Consider the following 19,102-nt stretch of genomic DNA (forward strand, 5'->3'; position numbering starts at 1 on the left):
CTTGATACTAGAGTTACTGTATGCGGCTCACTTTAGGGAAAGGCGCCATATACAGGAACTCTAGTTGATACTAAGCACATCTTTGCAGAATACGGGTAGTGTAGAGCTAAACAAAGTCCGTGGGACGCTCTGTCCCAAAGGTGTTGCGGCTTCACCACTCAGCATGCTGTTGCGTATCTTGTGCGTGCGTTTTCTGTACTATATATATATATATATTTATATATATATATATATATATATATATATATATATATATATATATATATATATATATATATATATATATATATAGTATATGGTGTTCCAGCCGTGGTGGTCCAGCCGCGGTGGTCCAGTCGCAGCAGAAGAGCGAAGTCTATCAGTTCTGACGTTCAACTTCAGAACGCATGCACGTACGGTACAGTCTTGTGCAATTTCAGTTCGCACACTAATTGAAGCGAGAACCCAAGGCCAACGGAGCAATCAACCACAGTGCTCATCAGTCGTCTGCATGGAGCTTTATTATCGCAGTTCTGACCAAGTGCCGGACCTTAGATGTCGTGACGCACATGCGAGGCGTTTTCTTGCAACGAATATGGGGCATTTGCAATACAAGGTTGTTTTTGAGGATTAACGGGAATATTCACCGCGAAAGGAGGTTGTGTTATCAAGCAGTATGCGCATGTCGACAATGCCGTCCAAACGGCTACCGAAGTGTGCAAAAACCCGTTGGCCTGTCTTCGTTGATTTTCGGCAGCAGTGAAGTTCGCTGTTCATTAATCGCTGCAGGATGAAAGCGATTGTTGAACTTTAGAGTCCTGAACAGCAATACAGCGACGATTGATGAGCGTCTCAACATAGAGCCTTCTCGCAACTAGTGTGTTAGAATAGTACGAGCTCGCTACTACTGGGCAGGGCCGGATTAAGAAAAAGGGGGGCCCTGGGCTAATGCGCATGCAGGCCCCCTTTCCCTATACTGACCCCCCCCCCTGCCGCCTGCTATGCTACTGGAAATATGTCATATTTCATTTTAATTCCACCAAATTAAATAGAACGAAGTGCGATCAACGGGAGCATTATTGTTATTATTATAAGGAAAATAACAAAACTTGCTTGAAACGCGTGCTGTTGTCAACACCAACACATATTACGAGCAATAAATCAATCGGGTAACCAAGAACAACAAAAAAAGTTGTAAAAAGCAGCACAGACAGAGGTTTGTTGGTGACTGTTGTGGCTGCGTGGTGTATAAGATTCCCCTTTCATGCAAGCGTTTTTATATCGGCCAAACGGGGCGGTGCATCAATGACCGCATGCGCAAGCACTCAAAGTTCAAAAATGAGTTAAAGATAGTTATCACTGCATTGCAATGAATGCGGCTGCAAACCGTCTTTCAAAGATGTGACCTACCTGTCAAAATACCGCGATCACTGCGCACGCCTTATTTCCGAAGCTTTCCACATTCATATGTTAGCGGCGAAGCATGTGTAAGCCTGCCCTCTATTTCTCTCCTTCCGAAGGAGATTGCCTTCCTATCGCATTAATTGCAACCCCCCTTGCGCATGCCAATTCTGTTGATTTTTTGGTTTGAGATAGCGGCTGAGTATATATATGCTGACTGAAAGAATAAATACACTTTGGTTGTTAGTCAGCGCTGTTGTCTGTGTCCCTTCACTCGTCCTGTTGTTTAGCGCAGTTTTTTATTGATCGTAATCATGAACCAACCAGCCCAAATGCGTACTCTTCCACCAACACATATGTTCACTTTCTGATTAATCTGCATTCTGTTTTCAGCAAAAGCTAGACTTTAAGCAAAAGTTTAGTGCGCTCAAGACGAACAAGAACGTAGAAAAGACAACACAGCTCAGATGTCGATCCTTCTGAAGCTGTGGGCTTTGTTTGCATCACTAAGTTTAATCCCGTGAGGAGACGCATGGTTGTATCCAAAACATTCTTTATTAAAATTCAAGCATCAGACTGCAGTAATCGTTATACACGTTACTTTATAAATATGCAATAACAATACTTAAGGCAATACAAACACCATAAAATACACTAGAATAGAGATGAAAATTACCAACTGTAAATACAAAACATTATTTGAAAATATTCTCGTTAAAGGTAAGACAATCAAGGACGTCACCAAATAAACGTGACACTATCAAAAACAACAAAAATACAGTTCTTTATAAGCACACTAAATATCACAAGAACAAACAAGAGGCGAACAACGAAGATTTGCATATCTTGAATTACACTGCTCAGCGTTTCCTTGGCAACGTGGAGGCTGGGAGGCGACACACCGAAATTATTGGAACTATTCATGTATAGCGCAAACAGTCCGCTTTTAAAATGGCATCTTTCGCGCCTTCGCTTTGGTGAAATCAGATGATAGTCTGTTCGAAGGATAGATCGCGGAGGAGGTCACTTTCAATGGACATGATAGCAAGCGAGTTCACCTTGTCGTCAAGGGGGCTCGAATGAAGGCGATTTTTAATCAGCGACAACTTGGAAAACGATCGCTCGGTCTGACAGTTTGCCACGAGTATGCTTAAGTACATTCGCAAAGCAATAGAAAGGTTCGGAAACACATCAATAAACTTTCTTTCGTGCTGCAACTTCATTATTCCCAGGGGACTCGTGTCCTGGCACACAGAATTTTGCAGAAAGTTCGCAAACTGAACGATTTCAGCGGAAACTGCTGGCTCCAAATCATTTTTGTAGGTTTTCACTAACTTGTCAGCCTGCTGTGCCAGAGAGGCCTCGCTCCCAAATTCTGTCAGCAATTTTAAGAATCCGAACATTTCGCAGAGTTCAGTGTAGGCAGCCTTTCGCACTCGCAAAGCAGAGCCTACGTCAAGTACAACATTGTAGGTCTCTACGATAAACATTTTTCTACCTTGTTCCGCACTATCACTTTTTCCGTCCGGGTGCTTACTCAAAACGATGCGTTTGCCCTCATCCTGATAAAATTGATTGGTACTTAGCGTGCGTGTTTTCTCTTCGAAGGTATCAAAGAGAGATCGCAAAGAATTAAAAAAAGCCTTCCAGAGAGCTCAGCAGGTCTGCAGCAGTTGAAAAGTCTAGGCCTGGTTTCTGAAGTGCTACGCTCGTTTTGTCAAAGCGCTCCCCAAGCAACAAAAAGTCCGTGTCAAAAAGTCTGCCCGACGTCTCCGGCCAACTGCAAAACGGTTGTCCCGACTTCGGCAACCAAGGGCGGCCCAGCTTTGGGGATTGACATAGGCCTAACGTCGGCCGATCGTCGGCAATCGATGTAGGCCCCACCACTGTGGCCGACTTGGCCGTCGGCGTCCCATACGAGGGCCTACCAAGGTTTTAGGTACGTAATCAGTCGGCCAGCCGTAAGGCCATTCTATTTGGCTAACCCAACTGAGCGCATGCCACACGCGGGCGAGCCACGGCCCTGACGACAATAATGGTCGGCATTACATCGGCCCGGTGCTGAAAGCCGACGTTGCTGTTGACGCTCCGAATAATCGTAGCATTTGCATCATGCATTTACAACAGCATGCGCATCATGCATCATGCTTGTGTGGTGGCCGGCATAGAAGTACCACACGAAATCGAATGCTTTTTTTTGTACTTTTCATGCCACATAAATGCCAGGCAAAAGATTCTTATCCAGGTCTTTATTTCTTGTATTTGTCTGGGATATATACACCCACAAGTTCACAAAAGTTTCAAACGCGAGTTCATGGTGGGCTTGAAGCGGGGTCACGGTGCCTTCTCTCGTTCCGGCCTCCATCCCTGTCAGCTGCTCCGACTAACCAGCGTTTCGTGACTCCAGCCACTGATGCCAGTGAAGAGCCTGGGAAGGTGCTCCTCACAGATGCTGCAATAAAGCGACACATAAGAAAGCTGCCCCCGCTTTATAGTTCAGTTGGTTAGTCGTATTGCATTTGAAGAATTAAGTGAAACAATCAAAAAGATCATAAGCCAGATATTCACGAAAAATTAAAGAAACGATAGCAAAACAATACTAGGGATGTGCAAATCAGGATCGAAGCTGTGAGGAAGAATGGCTGGACGACACAAATTGTGTAAGTACCCGATAGTTGGTAATTTATATGACGTTAGCAATAGGGGGAACTCAACACGGAACCATAACAAAACACGCATACACAGTGGCTACTGTGTCTATAGGTAGCGCGGCTATTTACACCGCGATCGGTTTTGTTGCTTCCCGTGAGCCCTGCATGAAACAGCCAAGTTGAAACGCTGAGACAAAGAACGCGCCGGAGCCCGGAGCGCCAAGCGGCACAAGGAGGTGAATAGGTAAATGTCTGGAGAGGCAAGAGGGGAAGTTTATGGCATGATGCATATACTTGCTGACATGATGGTAACAATGATATGTCTATGTTTTGCAGAAAACAGTTAGCATACATGGGTTAAAGCAGAAACAGCATATACAGCATATATGGTAAAGCAAAACAAACTCCTCAAAAGCAGTGACAAAATATGGACGCCGCAAGTAGAGCTCACTTATTACGGCATTATTTTATTAAAGAAAGTGCTAATACTGGACGCAGCCAGATGCATTAAGCAGCAGCTTGTTTTAATGAAGGAAAAAGAAACGAAGCATGCAGTTGGTACCGATGTTCGCAACGTGCACAAGAAAGCTGATTGTTATGCAATATTTCTTACTTAGAATGAGATTCGTGATGGCCGTGAACTTCACGAAGGTGTGCTTCCTCCCCTGCGACCCTTTCCAGCTGAACTGCAGTGCAGCTTCATTATGCCCTGCAGAAGAGTGCGTACGGCATGACCGATGTCCGTTCCTCCGTATCTGGAAAAAAAGTTCACCTGCACGAACCAGCGCATGTAGAGTTAAACCAGACATCCAAATACGTGGTTATCATGGTCTGTAACAAATAATGGTCAGGATAAGAAATATGATCGCTCTCGTTTTATAAATACCGCATATGGCTGCGGTATTGTATGAATGACAATATGAAAATCAACCAAGAATTAAACACGAATACATAGTTTCTCTAAAAAGAAAACACAGCATGTCACTCACCATCTGTTCCATGCGGGAATCTGAAGCTAAATATTCCTCTGAGATACGCTTTAGAGTCGCCCAAGGAAACATGAGGACAGGAAGGATAGATTTACTGACTTGGCTCAGAATATCATTGAAAAAAAAAAAACATCCAGGCAGCGCGATAAATGAATACAACACACAGTTGCACAAACAAAATAGCACGCAGATTGCAACGAGACAAATGTATAGGTATACATAACGTCGAGACCGCGGTGACAAAGTATTACACGTAAACTACGAAAATGCAACAACAGAAAAATTGAGGAACAACTTACATGTGGGCTATCCGCAGGGTTTCCCATACGTGGCTTCTTGTCTGATGTTCCTAGATCTACTCTAGTCCACATGCGGTGAAGCGCCACGCACAATCCATTCTTACATTGCACCAGACGTATATCATACAGGCATTTACAGTTTTGTTTTTTCATCTGTGGGAAGGAACGAAAGCAACTTGTAATTAATTATGACTTTTCCGCAATGACAACCAGACAAGTGTCTTACCTGATTTCTTCCCGAATGGTGATAACAGTTCCAAGCGTAGCAGGTCATTCGCACACTGTGCTTCAATTTAAGCAGTGTCGTTCCAGTGTTTCCTAGAGAAAAATTAAGGAAAATACAAGGCGAAAAACATAATATTAGAAATATATACATTAAAGTTTGTCTCACATTTCCCTGTCCCAACTCTCGAACGCTTGATCCGTTCTCATATAAAGCCTCTTTCTTTTTCTTCCTGTCAGAAAAAATAAACACAAAAAACAAGGAGTTTATCATACGTTGCAAAACCATTTACGCAATACAAAGCGAGTTTTGTTCACTTGAAAAAGATAGTCATGCATTACACAACGTGAAATTAAAATGCCACTTACGAGTACGCATATCTTGAACGGCGAGATACGGCGGCTCCACTGCATGGAAAGCACCGCGGCGTCAAGAAAACATGAGAGTTACAGCATCGGGCGACACGACGTCAGCCTATCTTGACATAAAACAAAGTTCTGTGTCCATCGGGGAATTTCGCAAATGCACTCAGGGAAAACCTGGAAAACTCAGGGTGTTTAAAAATGTCAGCTTGGTAGACACCCTGGTTCCGTGTACTACGTGGACAAATACAAGTGGTGCACGCAAGATAACATTTAACATCACGTCAAGACTGTTTTAGGCCGTCACCGACACCGCCAAATATCGTCGATGAACGCAAACAGCACAGGAAGCTTCGCTTACGTCGATTCACACAGTGCGCGGGATCTGCAAGCTTTTTTTGCCTGTTCCTTCGACTTTTCTGCTGCTGCTGCTGTCTTGCAGGCCGCGTCGGGGAGTGGTTCAGAGGGTGTATATACATGGAAGGAGCGTACGTGGCAGAGAGAAAAGGCGACACATGCGAACTCGTTGGGATCTTTTCATCATGTCGCATGTACACATTTGCTCTTTGGAGCTGCCTGGGCATCGCGACGTTACCCTCTTGATAGCTGTAATTGTCCGTGACCCCACTCAGAAGCATTGCTGAAACTGCAGAGGTCACCGTTCTACTAACGTGCAAGTCTAGAGGGATGCAGAGAAAATGGTAGACAGGACGAGGAGAGGAGGCGGATAATAGGCGGAGGCGTTGGTAGAACCGACGCAGTCGCAAAGCGAGTGAATAACAACCATGGCCAGTCTGGACGCGCTCGCAGAGAGCGAGCGCGTGCGTCCTGACCGGCCGTGTTGCCCTGCCACTTGCTGCTCCCATAGAGAAGGGGTGGGCAGGGGGTTGGGAGAGAGAAAGACGTGAGAAAGAAGGGAAACGATGTTTTCGCGCACGCCTTCCCTAGCGCGATCAAAAAAAGAAAGAAAGAAAAAGACGAAGTTTCGCCCGAAAGGCGAAGCATCGATTGCGATAGAAAATTAGCGGACAGCTATACGAAGTAAGGATATCTTTGTCGACCGTATAATCTTGTAAACATAGGCATACTAACTAAACAAGCATGACGTACGTGTCCCGCGCGCACAAGTAACCATGAACACATCTCACTGACAGCGGAAAATCGCTGTCAAAACGCTAGAGCGAGGAAGCGCGGCAGCAGCAGCGAGCGAATGCTGCGTCTCGCATCAACGCGAACTACGAGTCCGAATCAGAAAGTCCTTGCTACAATTTTTTTTATCCATATTACGGCTGTAAATGCGAAGTCAACATATTCATTCCCAACGATCGACCTTTCTTGGACCGGCCCAGCCTTATCTGCCGGTAGCTCTGCGGCACAGCGCTGATGTCAGTTGTTGAAGGTGGCGGTTGGGCTTCACATGCATGTTTTCTAAGGAGCAAAGGACGAACGCCCATCGAAATCCACAAAGAAATGTAGCCCACATATGGGGAAAGGTGTCTCGCTTTGAGAAGTGTGAGGTGGTGGTATTGTGAGTTCTCAAAAGGCCGTGAAGGCTTGCATGACAATGAGCATTCAGGGAGGCAGCGACTGACGATATTTCACAAATTTAGTGCTGCGATGGGACAACATTTAAATGTCTGAACTGGTGTGGGGATTCGGATGACGTTCGCTGACAATGCCATTTGTTTGGTGTCACACGGTAAAACGTAAGGACATTTTCGAAAATGACATTTACAAACGAATGAGTTCGCCAAACTTATTCGCATTCGTTTGGAACTGAATGTGTATCCTCGACATCACGAGTTTACCAGTGTTTCGCAAACAGTACATGCTTCTTTTTTGTTTTAACAAAAAATCCCTATTATTCTATCCATTTTATTACCTAATTATTGCTTTACCGACATTGAAGTTCATCACGTGTGTAAATACAGAAAACTACTCTCAGTCCAGTGACCAGACAGCCATCTTAAGCTTTCGCTGCAGCAGTCATGTTGGTTCGCACCGGAGCATCGGCCGCGGCCGCTTCAATTAACTTGGCGTAAAAGCGTGCGCATGTTTTCCTGTGGCACGTGCCAAGAATGAGGATATTAGAAGCCCGCATGCACATCAGAACGGCGATGACATGCAACTGCCCTTCTCGTACCACTTTAGCAGATGTAGCGGACGCGCCTATCGTTCTCTTCGCCCTGTTGCACGTGCCCTGTTGCTTGCTTTAGCTCTGGCTTGGCTTGACTCGACTTCGTTGGCAATGTTTGAAAGCAACGATCACATATTATAGTGGAATTTAGCATATTGGAAAATAATTATTGGACAAAAGTGGGTTTGAGGCGTCTTTTTTTTTTTACTATCGTCATTGTCATCATTTTCAAATGACATTAGTTTTCGCCGTGTGACAGCGCGCTGTGATAATGACATTAGTCGCAACAAATGTCATTTGTTGGAAATGACATTAGATTTGCCATGTGACAGGGGTATTATTTTGGCTAATAAAAAATAGGGGCAATCTCTGTTCAGCGGGCAAGTTAAGTGCACTTACGGGGAGTACTTCGGGACCTTGAGTGACACTTTAGGTTACGCCGTGCTAAACGGGAAAACTATGGGGTTCTAGTTCACTATAGGGAAAACATAGTGCACTCGCACTAAAAAAAATGGCGACAGACTAAAACCACGGCCTTTCGATGCAAAGACCTTGTGCTTTTGGATCGAGCGGCCGTGCTAAACATAGAGTTTCTCACTAAAACCATGGTGCTAAAACCATGGTTTTTGAAGATGTAGATTAAAATAAAAAAAGCTTCTAAAAAGCGATTGCTTTAGTTGTATTATAAATAAAAACAATCGTAATCTATATTTACTCAACAAAAAACGAAAGTATCTTTATCATAAGAGTGTTGCAAGTCAAGGCCGGCCAAGACGAATGCCTAGCCAATCCATGACAATATGGTGGCGTGCGGCGACGCGTCATTTTGATCCTACCAGAACAGAATATCAGCGAGTTATGCTCTGATTATTTTGGTAAAAGCTGTTCAACAGCTAGAATTAACTTCAGTGTCCTTTTTCTATGCATTACATTTTGTACCGTTGAAATCGCTGGCGGCGAGGCTATGTACTCGACCAGCAAAGTGCGTTCCGTGAACGCACTCCGACCGGAGTGCACTCTTCGGCGAGTACACTCAGCTTGCGACGTTTAGATTTGGGAAAGTGCAATTAAAACCCAGTGCACTCTCCGTAAGTGCACTTAACTTGTCGCTTGACTGGGGTAAGCCGCGTAAACACAGCGCGTGGCGGACTCTGGGCGAGCGCCCGCGGCCGCCGGGGCCGCCCAGAGTTGAACCCTTCTAAAGAACGGAAAACGTTCTACAAGATATAAATTGATATATCAAATTTGTCCGCTTGGCATGCTCTAATGGATGCAGTTTACAGAACGGTGATACCTGTTCTTGGTGCACTGCTACAAGTTTGTAAACTTCTTGCTCCTGTTTTTTTTTTCGAACTAACCAGTTTCAGAAAATTCTTTATCAACAACTATGGCCTTAAATTGAAATTTCGCTTCTAACAGCCACTAGAAGTTTACGTTTTCTCTCGGATGCCACAAATTTCATTAAAATCAGTGTAGTGGTAACACAGAAAAGCATTTCTGCGTTTTGCATGTACTTGAGTCGGCGGCATCGGAGCTAGGCCCAAAGGACGCGCACACAACGAAAAGGCTTTAGACACAGACGGACGCTGTTGTTTCGCTGTTTGCCCCCCCTTTTTCAAATTCATCATGCACCGACTGGTTCAGGAGATTGCGCTAATGCACCTAATTTCTTCTCCATTTTGCTCTTTTATGTGTTCCAGCGACTGTCTGTTTCCAATGCCTTTTCCTTGTCTGTGCGTCCTTTGTGTTTTGCTGGTACCCCCGTTTTCAAATTCATCATGCACCAACTGGTTCAGGAGCTTGCGCTAATGCACCTAATTTCTTCTCCATTGGGCTCTTTTATGTGTTCCAGCGACCGTCTGTTTCCAACGCCTTTTCCTTGTCTGTGCGTCCTTTGTGTTTTGCTGGTACCCCCGTTTTCAATTTCATCATGCACCAACTGGTTCAGGAGCTTGCGCTAATGCACCTAATTTCTTCTCCATTGGGCTCTTTTATGTGTTCCAGCGACCGTCTGTTTCCAACGCCTTTTCCTTGTCTGTGCGTCCTTTGTGTTTTGCTGGTACCCCCGTTTTCAATTTCATCATGCACCAACTGGTTCAGGAGCTTGTGCTAATGCACCTAATTTCTTCTCCATTGGGCTCTTTTATGTGTTCCAGCGACCGTCTGTTTCCAACGCCTTTTCCTTGTCTGTGCGTCCTTTGTGTTTTGCTGGTACCCCCGTTTTCAAATTCATCATGCACCAACTGGTTCAGGAGCTTGCGCTAATGCACCTCATTTCTTCTCCATTGGGCTCTTTTATGTGTTCCAGCGACCGTCTGCTTCTAACGCCTTTTCCTTGTCTGTGCGTCCTTTGTGTTTTGCTGGTACCCCCGTTTTCAATTTCATCATTCACCAACTGGTTCAGGAGCTTGCGCTAATGCACCTCATTTCTTCTCCATTGGGCTCTTTTATGCGTTCCAATGCCCGTCCGTGTCTAACGCCTTTTCCTTGTGTGCATGTCCTTTGTGTTTCGCTGGCACCCCTTTTTCAAGGTTATCATGCACCAACTGGCCCAAGAGCTTGCACTAATGCACGTCCCTAATGACATCACACACAAGAAGGTGGCATGATATTTAAACGACTAATTAATGGAAAACAGTTGCCTGGTGTATACTGAAAATCTGCCTAGCAGAGTGGATGTAACGTCACTCTCCCCTCTCTAGCTTCTCACCCCACGCTGACCTGTTCGCTTGCTTGCAACAGCTGCGCGCACGCTCTCGTTACATTCTCTGACGTTAGCACTGGAGAGGACGCGTAAGGTGCGCTTTGTGCGCTGCTCGCTAGGGGGCTACGCCCCACCAGGTGATGAGCGCTGCACTTCCTCCTCGCCCTCCCTCGCTCCTGCATCGTGCCATGGGAAAGATGTTCACTTGCTTAACCTAAAGAACACCAACGCCGAGGTGCGAGTGCCACTAAGAGACACATAAGTCAAAGATTAGGGTCGCCTATGCATTTTATTAGTGAAGCATTTAAATAAATGCTTTACAAGCAACAGCGATGCATACAATTTTGTATAGTGTCATCTGATGCAGCGTGTAATCTCATGGAATGTTTGTTTATCCACCACAAAGGCCACACAAAAAATCTATAAAAAATTAAACGCAAATATCTAGTGACGTTTTGCTAATAGTACGGGAGCCTTTCTTTCCAGAGGGGCCGAAGTTCAGTGCAGCCATGATTTTATAAGTAGTGAAGGTCGTTATGTCATTGAATGTGTCTGGGAGGTGGAACCATGTTGCATGGTGTATAGGTCGTATATATTATTCGTGATGGCTCTAAACACAGCTAACAATTTCTAATACTATTGTGGCCTGTTTTTATCATGCACTTATAGCACATTTGATAGGAACAGTAGCACATTTGATAGGAACAGTGCCCTTTGGCCATGTTATTTTGGTATTTTAATAATTCCCTGAGGGTTCCAGTTTCATTAGTGTAGCTTGTCTAGTAATCTTGACACAAGATTCTGTAGGGAAATTTTTTTTTCGATTAAGTTTTTAACTTTGAAATGCTGCTTTAGCTTTTAGCTCATTTGCTTGTGAGGACGTGACATCGAAGTTAAGATATGGTTACTTTATGGCCGAATGGATGAGGAGCAGTGGCACCATGAATTTTGGTAAAAGAGTAACTCATATATTCTCTGGCTTGGAGGGAGGTTGAAACTTGTAGATTGAAAGTGGTTTGTATTGGGTTACCACAGACATTTGTGGAAACTATGTGGTAATACGGTATCTAAAATTGTGTCTTGCCATATTGTGCAGGTCTGCGAGCAAAAGAAGCACGAACGAGGAACTCTGCATCGTGCTCTTCAAGGTTTCATGTGGTTAGTTGATTCATGTTGCTGCATGAACCTTGGGAACAGCAGCTTAGATGTTCTGGCAGTGGAAGAGTGTAACTTTTGGTTCCACAGTGTTTCGTATAGAGGATAAAAAAACAACTGCAGCCTCATTTTGTGGACTACTAAGGTACATACACTATTTTATGACCTTTGTGCAGTATTAAGCTATGGAACAATGAAAAATGACATTGCGTTACGTTCTTCAAGGTTTCAAGAGTAAGACAGAACTGGTCGAGTCATGTTTTGATGCATAATTGTAAGTGGCATTGTAAGGAATTGCCATTTAATAGTCGAGTCCATATATCAAATCGCTTCATATGCGAATCACATTTTCTCCTCTTACATTTGTTTTAGTTTAATCTTGCAAATTGTGTATCCGACCATTTTATTGGGTACAATATTATTCCTCTTAAGCCACACAATTACACTGCTGTTTATTTTGTGCTATATATATATATATCGTACCCAATAAAATGGTCGGATACACAATTTGCAAGATTATATACATATATGTATGTATGTATGTATGCATGTATAATGCAGTCGAACACCTCTACAACGAAAGTCTCCACAACTAAATGACCTGTATAGCGAGTTATGTCCCGACTGAACTTTTATTTTTGATATACATTGTGAACACCTCTACAATGAAGACCAATACAACAAATTTGCCTGTACGACGAAGAAATTTAAACGTCCCCTACGGCTGATTTATTCTTTTAGAATGAGTGCTACGTATCGCGGTGCATCCCCTGCCCCTTTGTAGATACGACTGAGTTGCGCTCTGCACTAACGGCAGCGCTAGCGACAAATGTTCCAGTCTCATCGAGTGTTATAGTCCTGCTGCACTACCCCAGGAACCACTGAATTCGTGTATATGCTGCCTGTTGTGATACAGCAGCGGGCGTGACGACTGATGAATAGGTCGTCGCAATAATGACGTGATTATTTGATCGTAGCAGATGACCGACAACGTCTTCAAAGCCATCTGTAGGGTGGAAAGGATGCGAATTGTCAACGAAGGCAACAATGATAGAGATGCTGTAAATGATATGAAGACTTTTGATGGCAGGGCAGGCGATAGCAGCATTTGACGGTCTGCAGCTTTACCTTCGTCATTCCCGCGTTTTGCTACAGAACATGCCTTGAACCTTGGTGCAATAGGTAGGCTGCAGTCGCACATTTCTTTTGATTAGCGTGTGTGTATATATAGAAATCTTAGCAACTTATTTCACCAAGTCTCTCTTGAAACCATGTTAAAACATATTTTCTTTTGTTGAACGTGCTTAGCCTGATGCGCTTTCTTTACAATGAAGTGACCTGTACAATGATGGATTTGAAGCTCCCGAACACTTCCTTATAAAGGTGTTTTACTGTATATAAATTTTCTGACAGGAGGTTTGATTCCTTTCATATATGCGCTCTGGGACCTCCTTCTGTATATTCATGTACGAATATGTACGTTACGAATCAAATAAACTTAAACTGAGGGAGACAGAGAGAGCGAAAACATTTATTAAAATAACGGGGGGGGGGGGGGGGGGGGGGAACCGCAGGGTCCTTCAACAGGCCCTGGACATGGGTGGACTCCTCGGTCCAGGACCCCATTAGCCGCAGCTGCCCGGCGTGCTCTCATGGCCAGATCGAACTGGTCCCGGGAGTTGAGGCTAGACAGCAAGGCTTCCCATCGTTTGGGTCTGTGTCAGTGAAAATGGCGGTGAGCACAGGTCGCCGCGGTGGCCTATCGGCTATGGTGTTGCGCTGCTAAGCAGAAGGTCGCTGGTTCGAATCCCGGCCGCTGCGGCCGCATTTCGATCGGGGAGAAATGCAAGAACGTTAGCACACTTAGATTTAGGTGCAACTTAATGATTAATCCGTAGCCACCACCACGGTGTGCCTCATCATATCGTGGTTTTGGGCATGTAAAACCCTCGAATTCAAGATAGTGGTGACCTTTCATGGTCGCATTGAGGGCTCAAGAAATTAGGGCTCCTCAACTATAAAAAAAAAGTGCCAGAAAATTTTTAGCCACATTCGTGCAGTAGAAAAACCGGAATTCGTATTTTCAGTGATCTGGTGTCACCTCAGAAAAACACAATGTGGACCCCCGTTTTACGTGGTGCAGATACCCATATCATTGTAAAGGTCAATTGAACTTATTATTTTTTTTTTAAACGGAAGCAGGGGCATCAAAAGTGCAATAGGAGTTCACCGTAAAGCCAGAAAAAGTAGTAAAAGAATTGCTACTTTTGGGCACTGTAAAGGAAGCGAAACTGAAACAGGTATCAGGCGCCAATGTTGGCGCAGACTGTGCTACGTGACATGACAGTTGTTTCGTATTTACTTCTGTAAAATGGCCACGAAGTTCCGTACACGCCACAGCACCTGCCACAGCTATGAGGGCCGTAGAAATAGCATCTGTTCCTTCCCACGATCACTCCCCCCCATAACAGCTATGGAAAGCGGCGCCAAGCCGAGGGGTACGGCCTGGCGATTGACCAGCCACGTGCGAAAGTGGCTTGCTCTCCGAGCTTGCAGGCTGCCGTGATATAAATGCTTTGAACGCCTACCTCTCGACATTTTCTTGAATTAGCGCAACTCAGAATGAGTGAAGGAAACAAAAAGATACTCATTCTTAGTTGCGCTAAGTCAAGAAAACTGCATGTAATACTGACTCGTCCCCCAAATGGCAATGATCGAGGTGATCCTGACTGCATATGACGGTATCACTGTGGTAAGGCTGCTATGCTTCAGCTTCAGCTGCGTGACGACGTATCTAGAAGTGAGGTAACGAACGCTATCCATGACGCAAAACAGACGTGGCTATCACTTTGTGAAGGTTACAGCATTTGTCGAACTCATTGCTCTTTTTTGTTGCCCCGAGTGCTGAAAACCCATTCACTGGTGTTGCAAGTAACTGGTGCTGGCGTTCAATGTGAGTTCTTCCCTGCCACGGATGTGGCAATGTTGCGAGAGCGGTGCACTCGCCTGCCATTGCGTCAAGCGGTAGCCAGCTGAAATTGTAGCATAAATTGCACAATTGATGAGAACCTTTGTTGGCTGCATGGAGCCCCCAGCAGCTGTGCATTTTCAGATCATATGGCATGGTATCAATCGTCACTTACAGTGCATACATAGACGAGGGACAAAAAAGGACGACGAAAACAAGCGCTGTTAGCGATGCCCGACGAACTAGAAATACACTGAAGCAAAGTTTGGGTACGGGCTAGTAGGTATTCCATGGTATGAATCGTCACTTACAGCGCACAGATAGACGAGGGACAAAAAGGAAGACGATGACAAGCGCTGTTTAGCGATGCCCGATGAACTAGAAATATACTGAAGCAAGGTTTGCGTACGGGCTAGTTGGTATTCCATGGTATCAATCGTCACTTAAAACGCATACATAAACGGCATACATATACGGCATCTCAGGTTAAGGTACACAGTGCTGCGATGCATAGGCATGTGTAGGGATTTTCATTAGTGGGTGGCCAAAAAACTAAGGCCATACCACTGTGGGCCAAACGAGCTTGCAGAACCAACCCCTGTCCCCCTCCTACATCCACATTATTTTTGCATGCTATCCATCCAGGGACATTTCACGGAGATTTAACGAAAAAAGTATATTTTTTTTATTGAATATAATCAATCGATCATCACACTGTATACATAGTAATGCAGTAAGCTCTCGTAAATTTGTATTTTGCCCACACTTTATTTACATGACCTGCAACCATGCACCATGGTACAATTGTATTTGTTCAAGGAAATTATCCCACAATGTGTTCACAGAGTCATAAATGTGTAGGTTTCTTTTCAGAAATCTTGTTATAAAACAAACAGAGATAAACAGCTACATCTTCCTAAAAATTGAAAACCACCCACATGTTTTTGCATGGTGCTTTTCAAGGCAGCAGGCACTAACAGCTTGTGGTGCCAACAAACATGGATAATATGAGTAAAGGGTCTATCGCTAACACAGTAAAACAACGTCCACACTCTTTTGACCAATGTGCTGAATGATTGAAGAAGAGCTGATAGACACTTCAATGCCCTGCAGCTAGCTTAACAAAATGCAAAAACAACCATCGAAGGTGTTCATGGAATTAATGGCTGTGCAGTCGATTTCCGACTCCCGTGTGTGCACACCTATATTGTGATGGATGCTGTGTGCGACATGTTGCATGAAGCTGCATAGGCAGTTAGGTGTGCAAATTACGTTAGGAACAGCAGCAAGACTCTGGAAACCTGTGTGAACTACGATGCCACATGGAGCAAGTGTGGGCACACATCCGACATTGCAGTCTTGGCTCTGCAATCAAATTTCACTGGGGCTTCGTTCTTCAGCAGCTGCTGCCATAGTTGCTGCCTGGGTCTGAATGAAAGGTAACAAGGTATGAACAAGTGGCTAAAGTCCCACAAATAGACATGCCATCAAAATTTTGCTGGCTCATCAAATACCATGAAAGTCAAGCCAGCTGGTATTATATTCAGCTGGCCGAGAGACTTTTGCAAGCTACAGTACGTACTACTTGACCTTACTAAGCAATGATCACAGCAAGGTGTTTCTACCTGTCTCAAACCTGAAACCATATGACAAGGATATGGTAAAAGATAACTGTGTGAACCACATTGTGAAATTTCTTTTTGGCTGGAACTATTTCCCGTGAAAATGAAAGGAAAAAAGTGCCTGGTGGCGAGGAAAAGGTACGCTGACACAAGCTGTTGTAAAGAAGCTGACTAACAGTACTTGCTTCTGCCCTGAAAGAAAATGCCCCAGGCATAATTAAAATACAGTGTGTTCTCACTGTAAGCCTACATGCAATTGCATTCCACCAACAATGTGCTTCGGCATGATGCCTGCCCCCATGGGGAAGACATCTTGGTGCCACTACAACCAACAAAGGTTTTCATTATTTAAGCTTATGTTAGTTGTATGAGAACTAACTGGAAAGTCTCCAGTGCCTCAGTGCCAGCACCAAGCATTTAGCAAGGACATTACAATGGAGATCATGCCTTTCTACAACAAGCTTTCCACGGTTCACATTTTTTCAGTGGTGCTCAAGGATGCAAATGCAAGATGTCCTTCAATGCAGTTGTCTAGAAAAGGTGTCTTCAGACAAAGTTAGCTTCACTGAAGACTGTTGAAAGAGCAACATCTCTGGTGGTCACAGAATTTAATGCTGACCCGAAAGGGATTAAGAGAGTGTTGGAGAAGTTGAGTGTTGTCTGTGCAATGCATACAGCATGAGTGAAAACTCGGTCCCCGTCTGTGTCTCTCTTCAGGCCTCCGTCCTGGCATGCACAACATGCCCGGCGTGGCGATCATGGCGGCCACGCCGACGTAACACAAAAGGGGCCAAAAAGAAGTGCAAGCTTGAAATTATTATTTGACAAGAATGCAGAATACAAGGAGGCCCCACATATGTTCCAGTGGTGTTTTCTGGACCACATTTGAACTACAGATGAAGATGCAGAATTCGGATCTTTGGATGCATTTTTCTCATTTTGCATTTGTTAGCAATATATTCAAAATATTTGCTACATACATGAAAAAAGTTTAGTAACTGTGAAGCTAATTTCTGGATATTGCATTTAATTGTAAAACTTGGTTTCTTTCAATTCATGGTGTCAGTTGAATTGTAGTGCCCTATATGCATGAATATTTAAAAGTAAAGTGCTCTGAAATGTACAAAAAAGCTCCACAATTGCGCACCTAGGTCCTTTCTAAAGTCATCATGAAGGGAGACCAGATTACCCTAGATTATAATTTTACAATAGGCTTTGTTATTAACCACTGTCATTCACAAATTGTAAATATCACTAAAAAATTAAGCAAAAACATTATTTAATACTCTGCATTATATGAATGCTGTAAACAATGCATCAAATAATTATCCACTCAGTGGGTCAAAAATCAGGTTTCTCTCCCTTTATTCCTCTTAATCTTGGGGAAAGAGAAGCTCGGACATTCTCAGACTCAACTCTAACAAGTTGAAAATTTGGCTTCAGAATATCTTTCATACAGCTCTACTGCTAAAGTCAGTGAACTTACTTCATGCAACATGTACTGCAATATCTACAATTGTGCCCACCCTACTTTCGTGCAGGTTTGCAAGTCAAGGAAGAATGAAGGATGCTACATCAATGTTCTGAAACATTTCAAGAGGTGACAAACTACTATTGAACTGTGAAGATTTAGTACAAGTGGCTTTAAGGTATGAGGGTGCTTTGAAATACCAATTTTAATCAAAAAATAGCATTTTTTACTTTTTTGTTTTTATACAACCCCTACACTCCTCTACCTATGCAAAATAATTCATACTTCTGCCTTGTGCCATTCAAAAGTTATAGGCTGTACACCATGCTTGGTGGAACAGAAACCATTATTGTTCCTTATTGTTTTTCTTGAAATGTAGATTTCAGTTTCGTGCTGTGCCATCACTGATAAAAATTTGCTCAATGAAGATCTTCTCTTGAAACTGTGTAGGCTGTTCTATTGCATAGGAAGGCATGCAGTAAACTAAAATTATTAAATTCTACTCATAGTATTTTATTTTATATAGCCTGTTAGCTCTCATTATAAGCTTGCAGAAAGCCAGTTTTTGAGTGTGTTTTTAGTTTTTGATTGATAATTCCCCAAGCATGTGTCACATATTTTTTATTCTGGTTCATTGCACAGCTCACAGGTATTCCTGCGTACATGCGAAAACATTGTGGAATACAGCAGCTGGTTTTAAGGGTAAAAACACTGGAATAAGGTGCAAATTTGGCACTTAAGAAAAGTGCATTAAAAATTACAAGATTTTGTTCAAAGCTTTCACCGTAAAAATACCATTAAATCTTCCTTCCGAACAAGAAACAGAGGTCCCATAATTTTATCCTCAAAAATAAAATATTTTCTCTACGAAGTGATGTCAACGCCATTTTCAAGTAACCATATTTGTTCTAGAGCCATTCTTAGCATGTCATAGTTCACAGAGCAAAAATAATTATGCAAATTCACCCAGACAAGCTCAAGTTATCAATCGGGAGAAAGTTAAAATACAAACAAAATGAGATTCACCCTCCACGCAAATTTTTGCAGCTTTAAGGTGCACATTTCACTCTCCCATGACGTCGTATGGTTCCACTCAATAGGAGCAGGGCATTAGCGGAAGTTTGTGCACCGTAGTTGCCAG

The 19,102-nt window shown here is 43.6% G+C and overlaps 1 protein-coding gene and 1 long non-coding RNA gene across 14 annotated transcripts in view; one reads left to right on the top strand and one right to left on the bottom strand.

The window, feature by feature from the left end:
* Positions 1-3,625: 3,625 nt before the first annotated feature.
* On the bottom strand, positions 3,626-7,040 carry LOC126547805 (uncharacterized). Of its 2 annotated transcripts, XR_011892283.1 has the most exons (7): positions 6,266-7,040; positions 5,911-5,949; positions 5,711-5,774; positions 5,546-5,637; positions 5,320-5,472; positions 4,645-4,803; positions 3,626-3,832 (listed from the first exon to the last, which is right to left on the bottom strand). XR_011892283.1 is itself a non-coding variant. In XM_055063617.1 (6 exons), exons 1-5 carry the CDS (start codon positions 6,768-6,770, stop codon positions 4,675-4,677), a joined length of 918 nt encoding a protein of 305 aa, XP_054919592.1. In that variant the 5' UTR covers positions 6,771-7,040; the 3' UTR covers positions 3,626-3,832; positions 4,645-4,674. The 2 variants fall into 2 exon arrangements, 1 of the variants encoding a protein (XP_054919592.1); XM_055063617.1 differs by lacking the exon at positions 5,711-5,774.
* Positions 7,041-8,719: 1,679 nt separating this feature from the next.
* LOC129380944 (uncharacterized) overlaps positions 8,720-19,102 on the top strand; it is a 57,663-nt gene continuing 47,280 nt past the window's right edge. For 5 of the 12 annotated variants that reach the window (XR_008609177.2, XR_008609175.2, XR_008609178.2 and 2 more), the window contains exons 1-4: positions 8,720-8,916; positions 11,842-11,903; positions 13,475-13,635; positions 18,032-18,139. This is a non-coding gene — a long non-coding RNA (uncharacterized lncRNA). Of the gene's footprint in view, positions 8,917-11,841; positions 11,904-13,474; positions 13,636-17,207; positions 17,438-18,031; positions 18,140-19,102 lie in introns of all 12 variants that reach the window. The other 7 variants (XR_008609180.2, XR_008609182.1, XR_008609179.2 and 4 more) reach the window with 4 other exon arrangements.

This window comes from Dermacentor andersoni, chromosome 1, assembly GCF_023375885.2.
Source record: "Dermacentor andersoni chromosome 1, qqDerAnde1_hic_scaffold, whole genome shotgun sequence".
Taxonomy (NCBI): Eukaryota; Metazoa; Arthropoda; class Arachnida; order Ixodida; family Ixodidae; genus Dermacentor; species Dermacentor andersoni.

Coding starts and splice junctions, on each gene's coding strand:
- LOC126547805 (XM_055063617.1), bottom strand. CDS start 6,770: ATGGGAGCAGCAAGTGGCAGGGCAACACGGCCGGTCAGGACGCACGCG. Junction 5,638..5,910: donor CGTTCAAGATATGCGTACTC/GTAAGTGGCATT, acceptor ATTTTTCTCTAG/GAAACACTGGAACGACACTG. Junction 5,473..5,545: donor ACCATTCGGGAAGAAATCAG/GTAAGACACTTG, acceptor TCCTTCCCACAG/ATGAAAAAACAAAACTGTAA.